This window comes from Dysidea avara, chromosome 12, assembly GCF_963678975.1.
Source record: "Dysidea avara chromosome 12, odDysAvar1.4, whole genome shotgun sequence".
NCBI lineage: Eukaryota > Metazoa > Porifera > Demospongiae > Dictyoceratida > Dysideidae > Dysidea > Dysidea avara.
The window spans coordinates 21595371-21621268 of NC_089283.1; the positions used below are offsets into that span (position 1 = coordinate 21595371).

Below are 25898 nucleotides of genomic sequence, written 5' to 3' on the forward strand. Positions count from 1 at the left end.
GAATGCCTAACTATAGTTCTGTATGCATGCCACCTACACCTATCAAATTGTTTACTAAATTACAGAAAACATCTGTGGACAAACTAATCACCTTACCAACTATCTATTAATTTTGATCTAGTGCAAAGCATGATCAACCAGTTAGCATGAAAAGGACTTATTAAAAGCCCTACCTCTCTAAATTATATCAAGGTCAAAACATTAAAGGTTTATGATTACTCCCACAAACAACAGTTGAGGTACTTACATGTGTACAGCTTACTGACATGTCACTACTAAAAATAGACGTCTATGACTGCAGGCATGAAACAGTTAAAATTTTACCTTCTGGTTTACATCAATGCATGGTTATGCTTTAAAAAGTGGACTAAAACCACCTCAATAAAGGGCCACTTTTAAATAGATAAGGCATAGCAACAACATACTGAGGCCATGTTTTTGGTCCCAGTCTATGGTTGCATAAATAGATTTTTATCTAGAACTCTTGGCAAGAAGCCAAAATTATACCATTATACATATGTACCAGAGAACTCAAGTACAATATTATCAACTCCTGTTTGAGCTACTCTAACTGTAAGCCGGAGCTAAAAGCACCGTGTTGTATTACTAAACTTGAAGCGCAATAACATATTCAATTCATTAAAACAAAAACAAATTTATATAAAAGTCATTCATGTGCTAGCAAGTAATGACTTTATGTCCCAGACCTGTAAGGTGAATGAGAGGAGAGAACACATAATAATCTACACACAAAATGGCCGACCATCTTACCCCAATCTTGTTATCAGTATCTGCTGTTATCATGAGTTTCTTTTCCTCATCTAAATACATTGCTACAACAACTGGACGCATCTCCATAAATTCTGCCATTGGACTACGTCTAAAACAAAATCCAACAAAGAACTTATAATACGTAAGTTAAGTGCAAGGGAAAGCAACCCTTAAACCACATGACGACACACAAATTTGACTAACAACACTAATTCTACTAAATTTGGAAAACCAGCTGAACATTCTATTTCAACATTATTCAGCATTATTCAGCAGGGAAAACCACTTATGGGAATAACTTAAAATTGGTCTTTAACCATCATAGCTCAAACCATTTCAAATCACATTAACAGCTGCACTACAAGGAGAAAACCATGCAACCAGGTGTAAAATCATGGGGTCAAAGTACTCTAATGGAACAGTCACCAAAAATTAAAAAGGGGAGAAAAATTGTTGAAAAAAATTGTCCATAGTTCAAACCAAGGACCTCCATACCCAATTCCTAAACCTCACCACTGAACTACTGGATTTTCCTATGTGGCTGCCCAAAAGGGGAAACTGTTAGACAATGTATGGTGAAAACTACAAACTTACTATTTCTACCTTACAAATGAAAGTTCTAGTTTAAATCTTTGCAATAGTAAAGGTTTATAATTTCATATCTACCAATGGAAAATCTAGAACATTCTATGTGTGTTCTATTAGAAGTCGTCATAAAATCATACAGTCTATCACAGATAGTCAAATAAAGTATTGTAACTTTTGTCTTCCATAATCAGAAGAAATTGGGTTAAAACAAGTCCATACAAGAACAGTCAAACTAAAAAGGGTGTGGCCTTTAAAAGGTAGGGTGAAAAGTTGTGAAATCAAAGGTGGCAGCCAAGAAATGGTTGCAACGATGTTAATCATTGCAGCCATTTACCTTTGTTCTCACAACTATTTTCACCCAGGCTTCTTTTGAAGACCACACCCTTTTACAGCTTGGCTGTTTTTGTATGGATATATACCACTCATCAGTGCAACACTTTTTCAGTCAAGGAAATGAAAACCCTGACAGAATCATCTGCAGCTATTACAGCAGTAGTACTTGTTAGACACACGCCTGGTGAGGAATCAAGTGTACTGGATGTTCTGCTTCCAATCTACACAGCATAGTCACTACGGAAAATACGGATGATTCTCTCTTTACAAACGTAGGGAAGCCATCATGCTACTACGAAATGACACCTTGGGCTTTCAGTAAAAAGAAATGGGACACAAAGGAGGACAAATGTAAGTCCATGATGTGTGCATACGTACTGTGATATGCCAAAAGGCACCTGTCGGGCTGAAGCGATGTTGAACAGTGAAAAAATCAAGTCCATATCCTTAGCCATTATCGAGTTACACTTGTCTGAGTGCATTAGTTAGTTAGTCAGTCCGGAAGTAGAAAATTCCACTAAATAACTTTCTAAAAATTTTGTAGCATTTTTTGGAAGTGTTTCAGGTTGTACTGAAGGCACTTTTCGGCTTGGTTATACACTGCCAAGGTGCCATGAAGGTATTGTAAGGGTAAAATTGAACAATACTACAATACTGTAATCGTATTGAACTACCAAGTACCAATACCATTGCATTTTAGCAATACTGTTAATACTGAGAAACACCTCAAACAGCACTAGCACCCTCCCTTTGTAATTTTCACATAATACAAGCTACACCCTGTATGCATCATATTTTTAGTACAGCCCGATTAGCTACGTCTCCTAACTGAAAGCATTCAACATAATATCAAAGCGCTGGAAAATGGATAAGTAAAGTGAGCTAGTGTGTAGCTGATCTCAAAGAAAAATAAACTTACATATTGTCAGTACAGAAATACTATAGGTGACAGACTCACTAGCTCCCAATGTGAAAACTGTGTGATACTACTGTGTGGTATATTAAGTCTGTAACTTGTAATCTACTATGATCAGCATTAACAATACACTGTACCAGCCTACCAGGCCAAAGTGTTGAAATCATTGCATGTACATACATGTATTGCAACTTATGTAATGTATTGCAACTTATGTAATGTATTGAAACTTATGCAATACTGTAATTGTACCGCAATACTATCTTAAAGACCGTATCATTTTAAAATTGTTAGTACCGCTCAACACTATTTTAGATTTTAGGGTGATATTTTTGGCCAGAAAAGCCCAAACCTTCATGATCCCTAATGTACAGTACAGCTGTACTGTATGATTTAATCAGAGCTCAAAATAACAGCCTGTCATCTGTCATGTTGTGACCCAAAAGTCTCAATGAGTGACCAAATTAATGGTTTGACATTATGACCTACCAAAGAAAACTTTTAAACAGCATTGTGCATATAAACTGCTTGGTATTGTAGATGTGAAATATTTGACAGTAAGAATGTTGTGTGGTTGCCTTAACCAATGAAAATAAATTACGAAAATATTTATGCTCATAATTATTTTCTACTTGCAAAATATTTTTTGGTGTTTTTTTTATATTACACAGGTCAAAACACTTGAGGAATCAGTACGCACTTGGAGAGGAAAGAATGGCCTACAGGGTTCCAATCTCCACCAAAATAAGTTTAAACGCAACTATATGACCTATCTCTGTCACAGGCACCCATTACAATTACATGTTCATTGTACAACAAGTATCCATATAACATTGTTGTTGATCAACTTTTATCATATCTTGCACACTTATTTCTGACACACAAAACATGTAGCAACAAACATGCTAGCTTCTAATCCCGACAGTGTGCTGACTGCAGATACAGTATAAAGGTGAATAGCTATACGTTTAATTATTCATTGTACAGAAAAATTCACTGGTAAAATATTTTTGTGGCTTGGGCTGTCCGTGAAAATATAACACACCGAATTGATTTTACAACTAAATCATCTCGAACGAAAATTTCCCAACTTACTTGTATTGTGTACCAGTGGCCAACCACATTGCCTGTAATTTTGACAGGCCATGTTAGGGCTGCAATGTATTTACAAGCAGTACTGTCTGCAATGTGCAAAAGTTAAATCTGTCACAACTCATGCAACGGTTCTATCACACTGGTAGTGATGGTGGTGAACTACGTTTCCATATTACAGTGGAACCTCTCTTAACAAACTCCCCGAATTAAGGACACAATAGAAAAAAACGTCTGGTTAATACATTTTTACCTCTGAAAGAGGAAAACCTCTATATTATAGCAAAAACTGGCCAAAAATTCTGGGTCCCAAAATGTCCATAATAGAGAGGTTCCACTGTATATTGTGTGCCCCATCATGATCACAGCAGTAAACAATGATGCTGGTTTTACATGGAAAATAACTGATACATATACATAGCAGCTCTACAAGGTAACTACTACACTCACTATTATAAAACAGAACAAAACAGCTTACTGTTCAGTTGTAATAGATGAGTGACAGTCCGAACACATACGAACGGGAACTTCAAATCCCATTGGTGGAAATGTGGACTGGCTCTCCGAACATTTAGCACAAACAACTCTTCCACACTTCCTACAGTGATGCTGTGAACAAAACAAAGAATATGAGAATGTGGACAAGAGTTGTTAAATTTCATAGTGTTTAACTGTCAACAACAGGCTTTTTCTGAAATTAAAAACAGTGACTGGAGACTCGCATTTTAAGGTCTGATGAGGAATCAATCATTTGTGTAATCCAGGAAGAATGTACTGAGGTTTATCAATGGCAAACTTATAAGGTAACAAATTTAATTTGTTCATGTGGGTTTGATATTTTCCAAAGCTACTACTGTATACGTACAAATATTTATAAGGGATATAATTTTTTTTTGTGGATTTTGCGATCCTAACCCTATGCTAAATAACAGTAGCCCAAGTGGAAAATGAGTGATCCACAAAAATAAAACCACTGAAATTCATCAATCCGCAAAAACTACATACCTCAAAATTTGTACATATATGGTATACCTAATCACAAAATAATTTTTCAGTAAGAAACAATATTTGAATACAAAAGTGCAATGTCATAAAGGAAAGGCTAGTATAGCCTATATAGCTAGCCTGTACAAACATACCAATTTGAAGTTCATTTTTGATTCAATACCTCTTCTGTAGTTAGAAAAAAGATAAGTGTTGAATAAGGCAAACCTATTGTGACTTTATGTTAGATTTAAAGCACCGCCACGCGTGTGTGTACGGAAAATACAGTACGAGGGGGTGTGCTGTATTTGCCTCGAGACACCCCCTGAGTACTGTATTTTTCGTACACACAAGCAAGGCGGTGCTTTAAGTGTTATATTGTACTTCCTGGTTGCGTCTGGCTCGGAGCGATTTTCTCTAGTACTCAAACCGCTGCGATTTTCGGTGATAAGGATATCAGTAAGTGTTTAACTAATCTATTTCTAACTGTAGAACGAACTAATAGGATTAGTTTGGCTAGTTTTAGTGATTTACAATGTCACTAGGCCTAAATGTCACGCACGTGATCAATCGTGCTGTCTTAGTGGAGCCGTGTTTAAAAAGCTTCGTGATCAGACGATCAGTAAGTGTTTATACAATCTATTCCTAGCCGTAGAACGAACTCGTAGGATTAGTTTGGCTGGTTTTAGCGATTTACAGTGTTGTTTACGTAACATTCCACAAATAAATTCTCCGCATAACTGTACTGTATTTACCCAATTAAGCGCATAACTGTACTACATTTGCCCAATTAGCTGCATAACTGCACTGTATGACTCATACAGTACAGTTATGCAGCTGATAAGTACTGTATGGACAATACGATACGCGGCATCGCTTTGATCCTCCCACGCAAAGTACAATATTGTCCTTTATTAAACAGACTGAGGTGATGATGCACTACTTAACACAGCGTGTTCACTGAATATGCTACCACCGTAACAGTGTTATGAACTCTTGGTGTTGACATGTGGGTTTGTTATGAATTCAACGACTAGCCTTTTTAATGTATCTATGGCATGCCACCCTTACATGAAGCTTTTTACAAGGAGCATAAAGTCAAATACTCTAACAAAACACACAGGTGCCTGCTCATACAAACTATTTAAACAAAGGTTATGATATAACAAAGGTCACCTAAACATGTAAAATATAATTATCTGCTGCACGCCAGTCAGGAGAACAAAATTGGGCATTTTACAGAAATTTTGCAACCCAGAATCTATCTTTGCTGTAATCTAGTGGTTTTTCTCTTTCAGAGGCAAAATATGTGGACCAGAACTACAAAATCTTTGCCCTTATCATTGTGTTCAGGGATTATCAAGTTGAATGCAGAGGAAGTCAGGCTGTGTGAGTCCTCAGGCACTCGCCTAGACTACAAGCTGTCTGTGGATCAAGCAACCACCTGGTCTGGGATTTTTTTCAACAGTTTTAGTAACATGTTTCTGACTCCCTGCTACACAGGCTTTCAGTAGCCTTCTTTACAGGTCCCTAGTGGGATAGTGACTAAGAAACAGGGATTACAAGAAACATGGGATAAGTCCAAACAGGGGCTTATAAGTGTCTTTGGCGCCTATAAGCTCCTGGTCCTAGGATAGAACGTGTGGGACCTTAATTTACATAAATTAGAAGTGAATTTGTAGTGATTGGTAGTGGAACAATTGGATTACAATACAACATGTACTGCAGAGTGGAATGTACACATGTAAGTCATCTGCATGCTCATACTCAGACACACTACTACTACTTCTACTACACACAACACACACATCATACAACTTACTTGTCTACCTCCTATTGTCTTCCTCTCCCACATCATCTTAACGTTCCAGAAGAAAGGAGTACCACATTTTTCACACTGTCCACCTTCTCCCCACTCAGCCGTCTAAAAGTAGTAAAAGCACCCATACCATAACAACAATCCTATAACCCAAAGAGTTCATAAAATTAAATGAATTCTTACTATAATTTTTTGAAGTAACAGACTCTTACATTTATTACCACTTTATTGTGGGCATTCAAAGGTGCCGCTCAGGATATTGCCCAGGCAATATATGGGAATGCAGTTTGCTCATGGCTTTGATGGTCAACCAGTTCAAGATATGATACGTTTTTGACTTATTATATTGAGCAACGAGGAGTATCAAATTGTGAGCTTTGGTTTACAGGTTATAGGCTAGTAGTTACTAAGTTGATAGTTTCAAAACTATACAATAATCAGTAAAATAATTGTTTGGGCAATGCATGGATGTATATTCCTACCCACTGACCGGCCAAGTGTCAGCAACCACGGAACAACACAAATAATACACTACACATAAGAAAGATACAGCGGCAAAGAAACAAGATAATTCTCAGTTGATATACTAACAGATTAACAAAAAAAAATCACAAAAAACACAGCTTGTACTTAAACCATAGTTGCTATAGCTACATTGATCACAAAATTAAAAATCTACATATATTAATTGCAATGACTGCCATGAAATTCCATTAACAACACATGTACATTGAGTGAAATATCTTGTCAGGCGCTTAATACATATACCAAACATCTCTTCAGTTACTGTATGTGAATTTCTTTAGCCAATAATACTATTTTGAGTTTTAAATCACATCTATATATCCTTTAGAATAACTCAAACATAATGCAAGCATGAACGTTTTGTATACAACTTTACATTTTCAAAAACACACCAATCTCCCTTTTGGAGTAAATATACAACTCCTTACACACAAACGCACAAGATATTAAGGCCACTTTGTTTTAGCGGCTACGTACATCAAGTAAGTCCCAAATTTACTTCAATAATAAAACCACCTCACTATAGTAACCAGGTCCAAAACATTGCTAATGTATACTTCACGATAAGACCACCTCAAATAGGTCCCTTTTATGACCTCATTAAAAAGCTATCGAGATCTCAATATTGTCAGGAATTCGATGTCATACACTCGGTACCTCTTGTCTTTCGGTATTGATGTCCCACAGTCCTATTCTAGCATCCTCTGCTGTTGACAGTAACTTGTGAGTAGTTGAGGAGTAGGCCAGTGACTTTACACAGCCACTATGAGTGGATAATAAAATATTAACTAATGATTAGCTCATTACACACAAAACAGTAACAATATAATGTCATTTCCTGGTGATGCAATTCTCTGCTTGTGTAATTGTGTATATAGCATATGTTGTTGTGTGTATAGTCTGTGTGTTGTGTATGCACATCTGTAGTGTATACACACATACAAAACAGAAAACTATTTCAATATTGAACTTTATGTTTACACTATATAACATGAAATAATACATATCTTCATAGTTTGCACACAAGAAGATTTGCTAAGATATACAGATGGAACACACACCATACACACTCACCGATGTCCTGTTAACTCATAAGCAGTTCCCTGACGTGACCCTATGTCCCAGATAACAACAATACCATCAAATCCACCAGAAAACAGCAGTCTCTTCTCCTGATCCCAGCATAGTGTCCTAACACTACCTACAACACCATCACAATACCACTGTAATACTTCACAGTCACTTACTTTGGTGTCCTCTCAGTGTAGTCACCTCCTGGAAATTGTTTGGATCTAATTTCAGTACAGTTATTACACCACTGTAGTCAGCCACAAATGCATGTTTAGTGGAAGTGTCTAATGTAACAATGAGTTAAGGAATTGATTAATAAGGGACACAGCAAAATGGTAGTAGACACACACACCCTCATTTAGTAGTAGCATATAGTCCACACATAATTTTTCACGGAACAGGGTAGTAGCTATTATTGCAACAAATAAAAAATACAGTGAAAGCTCACTGATAGAATCACTGATGAAGGCAATAAAGTATAAATACACCTTAATAGTGGACTTCTTGACATGTACATGGTTACTATAGTAAGGTAGTAAAGTACACCACTGTTGTGTTTCATACTGAACATGGTCACTATAATGAGGTATTCTACTGGTCTTATTAATGAAGTCATAAAATACACTGTAGCTAAGTTTGGGACCTACTTGACATGGTACTATAATGATGTGATGTTGTGCAAGGTGTTTGTTTCGTTAAAGAAAAGGATATTCTACTGCAGTACACCAAGATTGAGTCTTAAAGTTTCCTCTCGGTCGACCAGTACTTGTACAATGCCACTCAAATGATTTGTCCCTACTTACACTTAGTAACCAATTGTTCTCTATATTGAACTTCAATGCAGTCACTCGGCCAGTGTGAGCTACAGTTAAAACATTTTTGAAACAAAAAAATAATACACTGGTATTAAATTTACCATTATAATTTCTTTTTGGTTCCATTCTATTGATATCTTCAGATAGCACATATTCCTAACACAGCAGTATAGTAAATATGTCCTATACTAACATGACACATGTACACACGTACATGAATACTGCCTGACCCAAGGCCAACGAAAAGTCTTCTAGATTCTCTATCATATGCTAATGCTGATGCAGCACCTGAAATAACACACAGTATCTCTAATACACCAAATATAGTCCCCAGTAATGCATGGCTTACACTGGTACGTGTGACAAATGGTTGGCCAATATTGTACATCCGTTCTTCTAGCCCATACTCTTAAAGTTCTACAATATAGATACGGCATATCTGAAGGACTTCTTTCATAAACGTTTTTAATACCTGTCATCGCTCACGCTGATAACTGCTTCCTCGTGGGCTACAGTGCACACGCCATTGACGGCACTTCCACAGCCCACTAGGCTACTTAGTAAAGCTGGTTTGTTCTTTCGTTTCACTGACGCGGCCATTTCACTAAGATACGGGACTGCTCCCTACACGTAAGATTTTGTATTCCACTGGCTTCTTTTGAAAACTTCCTGGTATGCAAATATTTTCTCTATTTAAAACACACTATAAGCTAGCTGTGTGCTTCAATTAGAGTAAAGAAGTAGACGTTTAGACAATGGAAGCTGTTCTGAAGTATTTTGCTCCTGGCGACTGCTATGAAGTAGTTTTCGTTAACTTCAACTTCTTCGATGGTAAGGGAATTAACGCGAAGATGTGCAATTTGAAAAATCTTTAAACTCCACAGCAAGATGTTTTTCAATCGTGCTAAGCAGGGTCTTGAGCTTTCAAATCATCCTTGGTGCTGTAATGGGTAAGTGTAAATTAAGCGAGCCCGCTTTAAGGTTTTACCGTGTGTTTCGTGCACTTAGTAAAGGTCCCACAAATTATCAAGATGATTCGAGCGGGAAGTGCTGAAGGATTGAGCATGCTAGCTGTCATCCTGGAATTGGCAGCTTTAACTTTCACTGGTGCATACAACTTTGCTAAGCAGTTTCCATTTAGGTAAGTTAACATGCATGCTGTATGCATATCAAGTGACTTATATTTGAAATATATATGTTGGTCTGGGGGTCATCAATGACCTGGAACTCATCTGAGAAATCCATTGAATATTTAGAAATCCTGAAAGAATCATGTACAAGTCGTGCAGTTAGTTTGGTTTTCGTCCATTCATGAACTCAAATATGAGAATCATGATGAAGGGCAAATCATTAAATGTGACCAAATTTTTGATAATCATCAATCTACGCACACATTAGTGAAATTCACTTTTCACCATGAATAGATAGCCACACAAATACTCTACACATTTGCACTACAGCCATGCCACTGATTTGCTCAGGCTGCTTTTCACAAGTGGATTTCTAGAGATACTCTGGCACCTTGTAATGTTACTGGCCAGCTGAAACACAAGACTAGAGACATGAACAGCCTTGGACAGTTGTCCAAATATTTTCTACATATTTTCAGTGGCACAGGTGGTCTTGAGAGCCCAATATAAAGGCTGGAAACACCATATGACCCAGTCGGCCATTTTCTGTTCATATATCAACCACACTACCCATGGTGATGTGCTTGTGTTGCAGATACCATCGTGATAAAAGGTGCTCAAAATCACAATAGCTAGCTTGCTATGGATTGAAGTGAAATAAACACTGGTTGGCTGCGTTCACAGTGGAAATTTCAAAACTCGTAGCTTTTGACCTTCCCAAGCTATACTGGATTAATATCTTTAAAATCACATTTCACAATTTATTGATGTGGGTAGATCAATGGTTTTCCCAAATTAGGTCACAAATATTGGGACTCTTATACACAATTTTGGGGGCATTGGTGACCCCTTGGGTTGAGGGTACATATTCTAGTAGCTATTTTAATGTTTTGAACTACTCACAGTATGCTATATTGAGAACATAGCTGTTTGCTTGAAGTCAAAAATTTTGCAAATCTAGTTACCAAATTAAGCCTTTGGCAGAAGTTTCTACTATATTGCAAAACACAACATATTTTTATGCCTCTTTTAACGTTTTGAACCCAGACGCATGCCTAGAATCCTCATGTGCTACAGAATCCAGTGGTGTACAATAGATACAGGATCTTAATCTTATAATGGACACTCATACCATTCGTCAAGTTCCAGCAAAGACAACATCTGCCATTCATTACTTCATTTCAAAAGTACTCTGTAGTGTTGTATAAAACTGTTTACTTGTGTTTAATTAGGTTTCATTTCATGTATAAGAATATCCTGTTGTGCAGTAATAGAAACCTGACACTCTGCCTATAGTTCGTACTTACGCTTTATTTCATGTTCAAAATTAATTCCAAGTTTGAAGGGTTACAAAGCAATGAATGGCGTGTTTGTTGGAACTTGACAAATGATATAAGCATCCATTATAAGATTAAGATCACATATCTATTGTTTAGATTAAGTACTTTCCACTTGGATTTCAGGAAAATTTTGTGAATCAAGCCTCAATTTGAGTAAGGCACATAAGACTTGCTAGCATTCCAAGAATAAAGTTCTGTGTGGATTAAGGTACTATAACAATGTAGTGATATTTTCTAGTAATCTTATTGTATTTAAACTTTTGTATTGAGTAGTACCAACATTTCCTCAGCTGTGCAAAGTGAGGCTATTAAACCAAACACTTCACAATTGTTCATCCATTTATAGCACTTATGGAGAAACAGCTTTCCTAGGAATTCAGACGTTCATCATTTGGATGTTAGTGTTTCACTACAACAGTCAAACTGTTATTGGAGGTGTGGTGGCTGCCGTCTACTCCATTGTGTTGTACGTCTTCTTATCTGGACTGCTTCCTATTGAGGTGTTGACCTTCCTCCAGTCTACCACAATTCCAATACTAACAACCAGCAGAGTAAGTGTGTGTAGTGTATCATCATATGCCGTGAAGCCTAAGCTCAGTAACTTCAAGGTTCTCACTGTAGTGAGAATTTCTTAAAGCATGTGAGCTAGCATATTCTGGGTTCATAAATTCAACTTTGTAAGGATTGGCTTTCTTTCACGTGGTTTTGTCTTTGTGGAAAAGCTTTGTACACTATGTATTCTTACTGAAGTTTGATGGAGAACTTAATCAGGATATTAAAAAAAGAGTAGTGGTAGATGGTCAGTGGATTTTAATTTGGCGACATGTTTTCATTCACCCAGTAGTTGAATAGTTGTTCAAGATCATTTGCTTGAATAACTGATGATGTTTATTATAGAAAACAAGTGAACCTCTTTTAGAATTATAATAGAAAACACCATAATACAGGCTCCTTGCAATTATTTCCAACCTCAGTGAAACAAACTAAGATCTCTTGGTCCCCAGTAATGAAGCTACTGTGCTCAATAAAATGTTTACACATTTACTACATTGTTGGTTTCGCAGATGTCTCAGATCATCAACACATTTCGTCTCGGCTCCACTGGTCAACTATCCTTCATCACATACCTGTTATTGTGGGGCGGTGCAATTGCTAGAGTATTCACTACAATACAAGAGACAAGTGACCCCCTAATGTTGATACAGTATTGTAGCACAGTCATTCTCAACTCTATCATTGTGATACAGTTCATTATATACTGGTCTGCTGATAAGAAGAAGGAGGCATGATTTTTGACTAGTTCTGTAATCATCTGCGTACTCTTCCAAGACTCTACTTGTTGTATAATAGAGTAGTGAACCAAACTGTATTATGTATTTATACCCTGTTTAATAATTCACATTATTTGTATTTTTGTTCATTGTTAATTACGTAATGTGCCCTTGTTGGATCTCGTGACAACTCAAAAGGTGATGGCGAAGTTGAAGGATTATGGCTTGTTGCTGCTACTGAAGTTATGCTTCGTCGCAGCAGTGCTTGGGAAACTTCATGTACAGGTATATTATAACGGAGTTTCATTGTAACAGCTGGTTTAAGGGGTGTCAGTCGACGCGGCGTTTTTACAGCTGTATGGAACTAGCTATATGAAGCTAAGGCATGAGAAGGTTTCAGGGTTAAATATAAAAGGTGTAGATATACGTGTATGTGTTGTCACCTTTGATCTCGCCTTTGATGGGTTGCAATTGCTGTAAAAATACTCTTCAGTCTAACTCGTGATTAGAGGCGTGGCTTATTTCTTTAACAGGAAGATGCGGATCATGTGAACGTGACCCATGGAGATGTACAGCTAGTTATAGACAAGTCACCATGGAGGATGCAAATATACCACACCAGTGATAACAATGAGCCAGTGTTATCAGAGGCTACTAGCAAAGACCACAGACTGGTACGTATATAAAGGTGTAGACAAGATTATAACTTGGTGTCAAAGTAACATGCAATCTGTAATTATGAATGATGCACGTCTGTGCAAGCTAGACCCCTTTTAGCGTATCTGGTCACAACAGTGAAGCCAATTATTTTTGACAATGCAAAATATGATCATTTGATTTAGGGATTTGGCAAATGGGAAGGAGAATACTTAAATATCTATGAGGGTTATTTGTTCCGAGTTGGGATTATTACGGAGTGGTACCACGCTACTAATGTGTTAAACTTGAGCCAGTCTGAAGTCGACACGGTGACGTTGAAAGTGGCTACAAGTGATCCTAAGGGTAGAGTGATATTAGTTGATATTTGGAACTTTGTTGGGGATAGACAGTTTTCAATGAGAGCTACAGTCGAAGGAGATGATGCATCTAAAAGGTACAAAACTGAGTGAATATCTACCATAATAAATTGTGACGGACACTCTGTTTATGCTAGAAGAATATTATAGTTATTGTTTTACAGCAATCGTGTGCACATTGGGTTCTACATGCAAAAAGAAGAGGGATTTTATGGTTTTGGAGAAAGGTATAGTAATTCTGCATTTATTAATTGTTACTATTTTCAGTTTAGGTTTGATAATTATAACCAGAGAGGTCATCGAGTTGGGTCATGGTGTGAAGATGGCTCATTTGGGCTAGGAATGTTTGCCCCTGATAAGCTAAAACTAAGGGTAAGTCTTATACGTGCAACTTTAGGATAACCTATAATTGTTATCATTAGGTCCCTAAAGGGGAACTGTCAACTTATGTGCCAATGCCTCTGGGCATATCCTCCAGGGGGTATGGACTTCAGATGGACACTTATTACAGGTAATGTGTGATTCTTTAGTGGATTTTGTTGTAGAGCAAATTTGTGAATATAGAACTGTGTTTGATTTGGGGAAATCAACTGAAGGTGTGATGAAGTTAGAACAAGAAACAAACCATCTTAACATCACATTCTTTCTTGGCCTCACCCCTCGTGTATGGTTGTACTGTGTAAACAAGGACATTTTTATTATTTTATTAGGAAACTTTTGTTATGCAAGCTGATAAGAATGGGAAATCATTGGTACCACCGATGTGGGAAGTACATCATTTGTTTGTAGAGAATTAGCAATTTTACCTATTCCTCTATACAGTTTGCTCCATGGAACCAGCTGGATACTGAAAAGGCTGGAGTTGACCAGGTGGCTAGGGCAAAGTATGACAATAGTGTTGTGTATTGTATGGTAAAATGATGGGTGAAATGTAGGCAATTACTATTTGACGATGATATTCCTTTTTCTCATAATGTGCATACTGTTCATTTCTTCCCGGGTGGCGGAGAGAGAGGACAAGAAGAGAAGCTAAAGGTTTGATGTGTTACCATTGCCAGCATTTTATATTTCTTTGATAGGCTGCTAACATGGAGTTGTTAAATATAGGGATCAAGGTATGCTGACTGTTGTATTAGAGTAGATAATGCTGTTTGAGTGTTTAGTATATTAGGATTACAAGGTGTGTGTTTTATTAGAGAATTTTAATGATATAGTCTACAGCTTACTTCAATCCTACCGTTGCTCAGAGCTACAATGAATTTTATGATTACTGTGTTGCTAACAACTTCTTCCTCACAAAGAAAGATGGGCTACCATACAACTTCACTTATTTCACAGGAAGGCAAGCAATAGACAGTCAATACCATAGGACACTTATAATACTATAGTAAGAATGATGTGTCAATGCTCGACTTCACCAATCCAGATATGGTGAAATGGTACCAAGATCAAATGGCCAGGGCTGTTAACACAATTGGCTATCATGGCTGGATGTATGATTATGGAGAATATACGCCGCCTTATAGTAATGCTTCCAATGGAGACATAGGTATTAACAACAGTTAATCTCACATTATATTTTTTGTTCTTTGTAGGCCTATTACTACATAATCACTATCCCCTACTATACCAGAAGGCAGCATTTGATTTCTTTACCACACTTGATCCTGATACAAGTGATGCGTATGCCCCTGACTACATCTATTACGTCCGTTCGGGTTATCTGGGGTCACAGAACTACACTTGGGCACACTGGACTGGAGACCCATCATCAGATTGGTAAGATAATAGCTATCAAGGCATTTACTGTAATAAATTTCTGCACCTACAACTGTGTAGATAAATCAGCTTGTCAGCTTGTATTTTATGTACTGTTTATTTAGAGTGTATTTGCTTACAGGAATTTTGCTAGTGGCTTGCCTGCTCAAACAACTGCTGGTATAAACCTTGGCTTATCAGGAATGCCATTTTCTGGATCAGACATTGGTGGATTTGAGTGGTACGTGGACAGCACTCCTCCTGATTTGGAGCTGTGGTCAAGATGGACTGAAGCTGGCTGTTTTAGTGGCCTCATGCATGAGCAAGGTATACAGATTAAAAGATTAATTGACTTTTATGTCATGTGCAATGCCAGGTGGTGGGACAGGGTTTGACCCTAAGACGCACATTTTTGATTGGCCAGAAGGAACACGCATTTGGCGAAAATACACTAAGTTGAGAATGCAGCTATTTCCATATATCTACACACAAGCCCATATTGCTCACAAGGTAGTGGTACGACTTTTGTGGCTATAAACTTAAAGTGTGTGTTACCTTCAGACAGGCCTACCCTTAGTAAGACACCACCTTTTACACTTTCCAAATGATCCTACAGCTGTTAAACAGCAACAACAAGTATGTTTTGTACATGTGTGTAGTGTGTTAAGTGCAATGTGCATGCACAAGTATGTGAGTGTGCGTGCGTGCGTGCGTGCGTGCGTGTGCACACACACAAGAAGTAGTTTTTTTTTGTGCTTTTTGTAGTATATGTTTGGTGAATCATTCCTTGTTGCACCGGTGGTAACTAAAAATGCTAAAGAGTGGAGTGTGTATTTACCAGAAGGAAAGACATGGATTGATGTTGGATCAATGCTTCAGGTCAAAAGCTAATGGTAACTGCTAGTATTGGTATTTATCACATTCCATAGTATGAGGAATCTGATGGAAGATTTAGAATTGGATTCAATAGATTTCTACTGGGATCTCAGTGAGTTACCATGTAGCAAAATTATAGCCTGGAGGAATAAAATTTGTCCACCAAATTGCGTTGTTTGCTTCACCACTCAAAATGAATTAATAAACAGGCCAGTGTGTGAATTTGCCATGCCAATGTTTTTCTTTGCAAACATTTACTTCTCCAATATTTGCATCATATATAACTGTTACTTTGTTATTTATCTCAAACATACACAGAACTGTTAAAGTTTCAGCTCCATTGGATGTCACTCCATTGTTCATTCAAGCTGGTACCATCATCCCGGCTGCTGATCCTCGTATAATGACACTCAATAACGCCACCAACAGCAGCGTCATCACTTGGCAAGACTTGAAGGTTTGTAATGTGCTTATCAATGTCAAACACCACAAGTTTTGACATGCAAACTTCAACAGTCCAAACCACCATATACTCCCCCCCCCCCCCCCCCCCCACTCTTGTACTTTTAGTTGAATTATATGCTGGCATAGTTATGTAGTAGGTACCTGAAGCATCAAGCATATTTTACTAACATGTTTGCAGTCTAATTGTGACATTCTAAAAAAAAAACATTTTGCTAAAAATGCATATCACAGAAAGATTGACATACTCTAATAGAACAGTCAGTAACTCTAATAGAGCAGCCAGATAAATAAATACAGATTATACACCAGATCAGTACAATGGCAACATTAGGGGGTAGCTACTGTTTTATTAGAGTATATTATATGATACTCACAAACCAGCCAAAAAACTAATTAATTTTCCACAGGCATTATATACCTTAACTTTTAAACATTTGTTTGCAAGCCAATCAAGACAGTTAACAAACATGATAAGTGAGGAATAAAACTGTATTGAGCATTACTGATTTCCAGCTTGGTATAATGTGTAAAAACTAGGTTGGTACCTATTCATACCTATTCAAGGTACCTTGCTTGTAGTGGTGTGCGATATAGGATATTTTCCTATCGCGATTATTGCACACAACATATCACGATACGATATATATCACGATATACAACTCATCACTCAGCTAGTGTATTTACACTGATGACACTTGTAGCAGTGATGTAGCAGTGATGTACTAGAAGTACGATACAACATGGTACATGACTAGCATACAACATTGCAAGCTCTTTTATTTAAAAAAGTACAGTGTACAATCATGACATCTTGAGTACATTTTTCTCTAATTATAACTAAAATCTATACTTCGGCTTATATCACGACAAAAAGATTCTATATTATATCACGATATAAAAAAAATTATCACAATATTTCAATATATATCACATATCGCACATCACTACTTGCTTGGTGTTTTTGTGTGCAACATTCTCTGTACGTCTTCTTGTAACGCTCAAAGGGAATAACATTGAAGGCAAGGCAAACCTGACTCCTCTATTAGAGTATGTTGATATTTTTTAGTGCAAAATAATTGCAGTTTCCTAAGTTTTAACAAGACAGTTGCTGCCTCATTTGTATCAATGGTACCTATGTCGGTCCCCCTCATACAAGCATCTCTGTTCCTATGATGATAGCTTATAGATGACTTAAAGGACACGAGCATGCCTAGTATTTTAATCTATGGTTTGGACACTCAAACTGGCAATCACTGGCAGACAATAATGCACTTAAAATGATGGTGGTTTATTCTGCATTGCAATGTCTTTGCAATAGGTTGGTCTATAGTAGTAGGCCTTTACTTTGCATATTAAATCAACAGTAATTATCAACATGCATGCTTGTGAATTTCCATCATTAGCATTTGCGTAATCTATGGATATGGGTTGATGACAAGTGGTCAGCCAGTGGACAATCATGGGATGGTGAACAGTACAGCAGTTCTGCTAATAGTAAAGGTATACTTGTATTTCTAGGTACTATACAGATTTATAATTGTTATTAATATAGAATTATCTCTGATTCTCAATGGAACTAATGGAAAATTTTCTCACATTGTACAAATAGCTGGTCCATGGAATAGTAAGTGATAACAGACATGTAATAATAGAATGTTTCACATGTTGGTGTAACACTTTTTGCATGGGAGTCAGACTGTGTCCCCTGGCTTTAACCTTTATTTCAGTGGTTAGTATGTGATTCCGAAGTGGTGATATTTTTGGGTACTTAGACTGCAATGGCTCCAGTCATCCATCAGTTGTTTGATTATAATAAAAACATGCCATATATAGTATGTTATTTTTGAAGTAGAAAGCTTTTGCAAAATGGACAAAATCAGAACAGTGCATAATTCAAAGCTCACAGCTTGACTGTATCTTTGCTAGAATAGTATATCTAATCCAACAATGTCCATCAGTTCTGGATCAACTGTTTACTGGCTAAATCTAGTTACTGTTTAGCCATTACAATCACTAAAAACGTGTCTACTTATTCATTATTGAAGCTGTCTGTTATTATAAGGGTTAACTAAAGTCTTGTAAAGGCTAATACTTACCTTTTCTAAATGGTTGTTGCATGATACCCAGCCTTCAATACATGTGCACATGGTGTAAAAAGTGAAAAACAATGAATCAAGTTTTTCTGGCCTCAAAAATTATCTGATAATTGGCATAACACAAGCATACAGCTATGTTTAGATGGTGATGAAACATGTTGCTCACTGTAGGTACAAGTGTGACAGCAGTATATGGCAATGGTGGCCCAGGGAGTGGTACACGCCTACCAATACAACCAACATGGAAAGATGTGGTAGATGACAAACTGGCTAATGGATGGTGCTATGATGCAACACAACAAACTCTGTGGCTCAAATTGTCTTCTACTTACAAAAGAGCAACAATTGTAACCTCTGGACTCACTAAGAAAATTTGAAATTATAAATTGCACGTGTTGCGCATGCGTAATACGTTTACCGTAATGTTTTATTTATTGGAATAAAAAATTGCCACGTGTTTTTCGGAGAAGGCTAACGGAAGTGTTGTACGAGGTACTGTAAGCAAGTAAGTGCAGCTCGTTCGATTTCAATACCTGTGCATTAACTTTTGTCTCGGAAATAGTGTATCGAAGTAGAAAACCGCCACCCACCCCACAACCCGGAAAACTTCTTGTGAAAAACTATCCAGAGAGAACGGGCGAAGACGAATTGCGACAGCTGTTTGAAAGATTTGGAAAACTCCAAGAAGGTCCGTAACGATTGTAATCTAGCGATTTTTTACGTGCAACATTTTATACAGTTTTCAGCCCCCGTGATAAGGAAACTGGAAAACCCAAAACTTTCACGTTTGTGAAGTTTTATAACCCGGAAGATGCCGAGAGTGCGCTTAAAGCAATGAATGGCACTGTAAGGGTCAACTCTGTTTATTTAACCTGTGCTGATTAAATGGGTATCTCAACAGGATTTCAAGGGTAGCAGACTGAAAGTAGAGCCCAGCCTGTTCCCTAAACGAGATGGAGGAGGACCTCCTGGTGGTGGCAGGGGAGGCCGTAGAGGTGGGGGTGGTGACAGAGGTCTCCTTCCTATTGGAGGTGACAGGTAAAAAAATGAATGACTGCATGTCACACATATTAAACACACTTTAATCACAGACGAGATGACTATTATGGTGGTAGGGAGCCAGGACCACCAAGGGGCTATTACACTCGTGGAGGAGGTGGTGATGCTAGGGGAGACTATGACAGCTACTATAGAAGATCGCCACCACCCCCTCCGGCACCACCTAGGGACCCATATTATGATCGAGATCCTTATTACAGAGGTAAATATGTGGTGGTGGTTATTGTTTAAAAGTGACGTTTGAATCTAAGCTTGGCTTGATCAGTTAGTTGTGTGGTATCACTGGCTTATAACGATACGTAAAAATTTGTTGTTTTGCGTTTTAGTGTTTTTTTTAGTAGCAGAAAGAAATTTTAAATTCTGCGTTTTCTTTCTAGATCGTTACCCGCCACCTTCATCTGATCGTTACGCATCAGATAGGTACGGGCCGCCACCTCCTGACCGTTATGGCCCACCTTCCGATAGAAGCCGCTATGGTCCACCAGAATCATCAGATCGTTATCGATACCCTCCTGACAGTTATGACCGAGGATCCGCTAGTGGAGGTGATCGTTACGGTTATCCCTCCCGAGACAGTTATTATGACAGAAGAGACACCACGTATGACAGCTCAAGCTACTACAACTACAGTTCTGGTAATGGTTACTCATCATCTGGTTACAGTAGTGCCCCCCCTGAAAGAGATGGGTACGGCACATCAGGAGGCGGAAGTTCTAGCTATGGTGGCGGTGGTTACTCGTCTGGTGGCCAAGGCTACGATGGAAGCGTCAGCTATCCTACAGGTTATTCGTCGTCAGGAGACCAAGGCTCTTATGGCCATTACTAACTGACTATTATACTTAAACTGTTAGAACAAGCGTTGACATTTTTTTACATATATTTTACCCGTGTGTAGTGGTGCTATTTCTTTTTAGTAACTCAGATTACTCAAGTGGTAAATAGTGAGGTCATAATGTTTCGTGTTGATGGAGTAAGAACGTATGGTATCACTATATAGCTTCAAATTGTGAAAGTTCGTGGTGGCAGTTAAGAAGCACATCGAGTTTATGTAGTTTAAAAGTGTATGTACTTGACCAGGAGCTTATAAGCGCCAAAAGCGCCTTTGGTGCTTATAAGCTCCTGACTTGACCTAACTTCATTACCAAAAGTCCCATGGTGCTTTAGTCAAATATTTGGAGCTATATGGTAGTGACACAATGCATACACAAACTTACAACAACTATTGTATACGCACACAAATTGTATCGCCAACGATCATGTCCACAGTTGAGTTCGCAGATATAAACTACGATTGGTGGCAGTGACCGATTCGTTCTTGAACTGGTAATTATTTTTATTATAAATGTGTAGTGTGTAACCTCTTTGTTGTATCATAGATAGTATATACTACGTACCCGGGATTGTGTACCGCCGGTTTTCAAAGGAATGATCATCGTTGTACTCGTTAACACTTTTCCTTTGTAGTGTACCGCGCAAGTGCGGCATAGTACTGGAGCTCAACAGCATCATATCTGATACCCTCTACAGTTCCAATGGCTAGAAGACAGATTCTGATCGGCTAAGTGTCAAAGCCAGAAAATCGGCACGAGCTGAGTGGTAAAATAGTGGTATCTGCTTCGTGCTGTTGAAAGGTGTTTGGGGATCTCAGCTCTTGTTAAATGGCTAAATACCTCACTTACTATGATGCTTTTGGTTGAGTGGACGCAGGCGAATCGTTTAAGGTAGACATGACGATTGTAGCTTGGTTTTTTGAGTCGTTATTCGATGAAATATGGTAGCGAGATTGAGGCTTGTAAAATCACTTACACGATGCTTATGCTGTATTTCAAGCGTTTTCCTGGTAATTCAGTGTATTGAGAAGTGTTCGAGTGTATCCTTTCACTGTTTACAAAATGTTGAAGAGGTTAAATCTTTCGTATTAGTAAAATCGCCAGGAGGTGGCTGGTTTTACGGGAAACGTTTACGATTACTAACAGAAGACCGTATATTGAAGTACAACACGGATTGGCAGTGTTGATAAGTGTTAACGAAGTCAGTACGCAATCCCGGGTACGTAGTATATAATATCTATGGTTGTATGATATGTATTGTTGGTTTTACATCTTACCTATGATAAAATTAATTTCTTTTTCCATTTTATTATGGTAACCACACAGGATAAACTACTAGTCATCCAGGCTGAAGGGAAGATTAGTCTTTAATTGCTGGGAGTGATTGGTGGTCAACCAACCATGCAGGGGAAAATACTGAAACCTTAAAAGAATTATGATGACTTGAAATCTTTATATTGTTATGAATTCGATTCAAATTGATGATTTCTTGCTTAAAGTAATTTGTAATTAAAATGTTAAGATGTTAAATACTGGTATTAGTTGATATTGACAAAGCTGGTTATTACCCTTTGTGTACAACACTTAATAGAAAGAGTTATTGCAATCGCTTGCTTTTTAAAGTCACTGTTAATATTTGAGTTTCCTGGCAGATGGGCATTCGGTTCAAGCACATGATAGCATATGCAGCTGGAGTTGGAAAAGTAGCGAACGTCATAGTTTTAACGTGTCAATTACAACAAAAATATTGTAGTTGCTGATCCCAATTCGTTGAAATTTTGATCACCTCATCTTCTTGGCTGTATCCAGGTGTTCATCAGGTACCATCACACACAACATACCAGCTGTCTTAGCTGCCTGTACTCCACTAACAGCATCCTCCAATGTTAGAACATTGTGGAGGGTTTGTAAATCGTTGTGCATGTCTAATGCTGGCCCTTAAAGTCGCATTCTTTTTATGGTGTGGCTCACCTCAGACTACAGTGTAGCCGCTTGACAAGATCAGTGTTGGTGTTGAGGCATAGCAACCTGGGGGGGCTGGAACCCCCTAATGATTTTCTATAATAAAGTGTGCAAAAAGATTGAAGTACTCTAATAGAACAGTCATTGTTGCTATCAGAAGATTTAATATTCAAAATTTTCCTGTAGAGGGGTTGTGTTTGCATGTTTATACTGTCCTTTACAACCGCCTGGAACAGAGCCCCCCCCATTGAATACTATATTTTGCTACGCCTATGTATTGTACACTTTTGTGTTACTCTTACAATTGCTACAGGGATTTGACTAAAAGTACCTCGAGACCCAATCCAGCTTGAGATAGCCATTTTCAAATATTTCCATTTTATGGTCTGCTGTTTGATTAAAGTCAATAAAACCAGGCTTGAATGTACATAAATATGTATATGTAGCTCCCTTAAGCTTGCTGTTTTCTTACTTCCAGGTCTCAAACCATTTGCTTCCAGATTCAATCTTGACACTTACCTTTCAAAAATTCCCCTGCCAAGTTAGTCAGAAATCCCTACAGTTTTCCTCTTTACTGGCGCTTTGTCGCACAAGCCCCTCTCTTGAACTGTTTGGACAATGGGCATGGCAATATATATATAGCACAAAAATATTTGATTTAAACACTATATCCCCCAGTCTCAGTTAGGTAAAAAATAGTTTTTTTATTAGCTACCGAGGGAGTAGGCGTATGATGTTACACTGCTTTGGATGAATCTGATGACTGTTGCTAAGGAGGGCTGCCAAAACTGGGAGAAAATGGTGTTCAATCAATTTTTTGCATGGCCAGTCATGATGGCTTGCCACATCATCCAGAAAAAATGACTCTTAATCAGCCTTGAGTAGTTTGAGTAATCCTGAGAGTCAAAATCAATATAATAGCGTAGCTACCCACTGGTGATGTTAGATCTGGTCATCCTGGCATGAAGTGGTACACAGCTAGCTACCAATACAACATACATGGCAAGATGTAGTAGATGACAAACTGGCTAGTAGATGGTGTTATGACTAACACAATAAATTTTGTGCCTTCTACAGTTCCACTTACAGTTTTATTACTGAGTACAGTACAGTAGTAATTTGCAGGTGTAGTGCATGCGTAATACGTTTACCGTAAATTTTATTTATTGGGAGGAAAAATTACCACGTGTTTTTGGCTGTTTTCGGAGAGTTGTGCGAGATTCTGTGAACAAGTAAGTAGATCATTAATAATCATAATGTGTAAAGTAAGTGCAGCTCGTCGATATTACATGCGATTGCTTTCGGAAATAGTGTATCGTAGATCAGGAGGAGATAGGCGACCGCCACCTGGTTCTCCACAACCCGGAATACTTCTTGTGAAGAACTATCCAGAAAAAACGAGCGAGGACGAATTGCGACAGCTGTTCGAAAGATTTGGAAAACTCAAAGAAGGTCCGTAGCGAATAAAACCAAACGTTTTTTACGTGTAACGTTTTATACAGTTTTCAGCCCCCGTGATAGGACGACTGGAAAGGAGAGAGGGTTCACATTTGTAAAGTTCTATAACCCCGAAGATGCAGAGAGTGCACTAAAAGCGATGGAGGGCACTGTGAGGAAACAAACGTGTTTTATATTAAAGCACATGTTTAAATGGACATTTCAATAGGATTTTAAGGGTAGTAGGCTGAAAGTAGAACATAGCTTGTTCCCTAAAGGAGATGGTGGACCTCCTGGCAGAGGCCGCAGAGGAGGCGGTGATGGAGGTCCCCCGCCTGACAGGTTAGAAAAAATTTTACTGCCGTACATGTTGAATACATGTGATATACAGACGAGGTGGTCGGGATGACTATTATGGTGGCCGGGAGTCAGGACCCCCAAGGGGCTATTACACTCGTGGTGGTGGAGGTGACAGTCGCGGGGAATATGACAGTTACTATAGTAGAAGATCGCCACCACCACCAGCAAGGGACCCATATTACGATCGGGATCCTTATTACAGAGGTAAATGTGTGTGCTGAGCAGTTGTGTTTTGACTCCGAGTTCGGCTATATCAGTCACTGGCCTATATCAATATGTTAAATTTTGTTGGTTGGTATAATGCGCATTTTGCGTGTAGTGTTTTTAATAATGACAAAAGGAAAAATTATTTTAAATTCTGCGTTCTCTTTCTAGATCGTTACCCACCACCACCATCCGATCGTTACGCATCGGATAGGTATGCGCCACCCCCAGACCGTTATGCCCCACCATCCGATAGGAGCCGCTATGGTCAACCAGAGGCATCAGATCGGTATCGATACCCTACAGACAGTCAGTATGACCGAGGAAGCGCAGGCGGCAGCGGCGGCAGCAGCAGCGGCGGAGGCGATCGTTACGGTTATCCATCCCGAGACAGCTATTATGACAGAAGAGATACCTCATCATCATATGACAGCTCAAGCTACTACAGCAGTTCTGGTTCTGGTTCTGGTAATGGTTATTCAACCTCTGGTTACAGTACCGCCCCCTCAAATAGAGATGGGTATGGTACATCAGGGGGCAGTTCTAGCTATGGTGGCGGTGGTTACTCATCTGGTGGTTATACATCTGGTGATTATACATCTGGTGGTTATACATCTGGTGGTTATTCATCTGGTGGCCAAGCCCAAGATGGAAGTGTCAGCTATCCTACAGGTTACTCTACGTCAGGAGAACAAAGCTCTTATAGTCACTACTAACTGACTATTGTATTTAACTGTTGGAACAAACGTAGACAATTTTTATACATACATTTACCCGTGTGTAGTAGTGCTGCTATATTTCTTTTTTAGTAACTCGGATTTTACTCAGGTAATGATGATCACTTTAAAATGTGCGTGTATCAACGTATGGTATCTACTACATAGCTTCAGATTTTTATAATCCAAGTTTTGCAGCAACAATAAATGGTACTTTTAAGAGTATTTCCATTACAAAGTCTTGTGACACTTGAGGATTCTTTTTTAAATCTGAAAATTTGGAGCTATATGGTAGTGACAGATACAAATACATACACAAACATGCAACAACTCTTGCACACACAAATTGTATCGCTAGCGATTGTGTTCACAGTTGAGAGTTTGCGGGCGTAAACTACGATTTGGCGGCGGTGACGATATGTTCTTAAACTGGTAATTTCATTTTTTTAAGTGTTGTGTGTGTA

At 38.3% G+C, this 25898-nt stretch overlaps 5 protein-coding genes across 5 annotated transcripts; 4 read left to right on the forward strand and 1 right to left on the reverse strand.

Moving 5' to 3' along the window:
- Positions 1–612: 612 nt before the first annotated feature.
- LOC136241532 (WD repeat and FYVE domain-containing protein 2-like) lies at positions 613–9635 on the reverse strand. The gene is made up of 12 exons (XM_066032760.1): positions 9387–9635; positions 9264–9331; positions 9129–9202; positions 9016–9070; positions 8809–8961; positions 8276–8386; positions 8103–8229; positions 7686–7791; positions 6507–6608; positions 4179–4309; positions 772–880; positions 613–707 (listed from the first exon to the last, which is right to left on the reverse strand). The coding sequence occupies exons 1-12, from the start codon at positions 9512–9514 to the stop codon at positions 672–674; spliced, it is 1200 nt and encodes a 399-aa protein (XP_065888832.1). The 5' UTR covers positions 9515–9635; the 3' UTR covers positions 613–671.
- On the forward strand, positions 9604–12811 carry LOC136241536 (mannose-P-dolichol utilization defect 1 protein-like). The gene is made up of 5 exons (XM_066032764.1): positions 9604–9745; positions 9799–9864; positions 9923–10055; positions 11731–11935; positions 12449–12811. The coding sequence occupies exons 1-5, from the start codon at positions 9670–9672 to the stop codon at positions 12671–12673; spliced, it is 705 nt and encodes a 234-aa protein (XP_065888836.1). The 5' UTR covers positions 9604–9669; the 3' UTR covers positions 12674–12811.
- Positions 12812–12834: 23 nt separating this feature from the next.
- Positions 12835–19350, forward strand: LOC136241531 (sulfoquinovosidase-like). Its single transcript, XM_066032759.1, has 23 exons — positions 12835–12940; positions 13189–13329; positions 13498–13748; positions 13836–13898; positions 13944–14043; positions 14094–14182; positions 14236–14335; positions 14382–14441; positions 14494–14555; positions 14607–14706; positions 14751–14786; positions 14886–15013; positions 15060–15220; positions 15267–15450; positions 15572–15756; positions 15806–15939; positions 15991–16065; positions 16195–16308; positions 16359–16417; positions 16624–16762; positions 18174–18270; positions 18323–18394; positions 19038–19350. Exons 1-23 carry the CDS (start codon positions 12857–12859, stop codon positions 19241–19243), a joined length of 2640 nt encoding a protein of 879 aa, XP_065888831.1. The 5' UTR covers positions 12835–12856; the 3' UTR covers positions 19244–19350.
- On the forward strand, positions 19268–20848 carry LOC136241534 (RNA-binding motif protein, X chromosome-like). The gene is made up of 6 exons (XM_066032762.1): positions 19268–19371; positions 19429–19554; positions 19606–19712; positions 19768–19904; positions 19958–20127; positions 20303–20848. Coding segments are annotated over exons 1-6 (990 nt in total). The 5' UTR covers positions 19268–19370; the 3' UTR covers positions 20752–20848.
- A 2963-nt stretch (positions 20849–23811) lies between these two features.
- Positions 23812–25550, forward strand: LOC136241533 (serine/arginine-rich splicing factor 2-like). The gene is made up of 6 exons (XM_066032761.1): positions 23812–23949; positions 24029–24169; positions 24220–24326; positions 24384–24496; positions 24546–24718; positions 24890–25550. Coding segments are annotated over exons 1-6 (1080 nt in total). The 5' UTR covers positions 23812–23948; the 3' UTR covers positions 25435–25550.
- Positions 25551–25898: the final 348 nt, after the last annotated feature.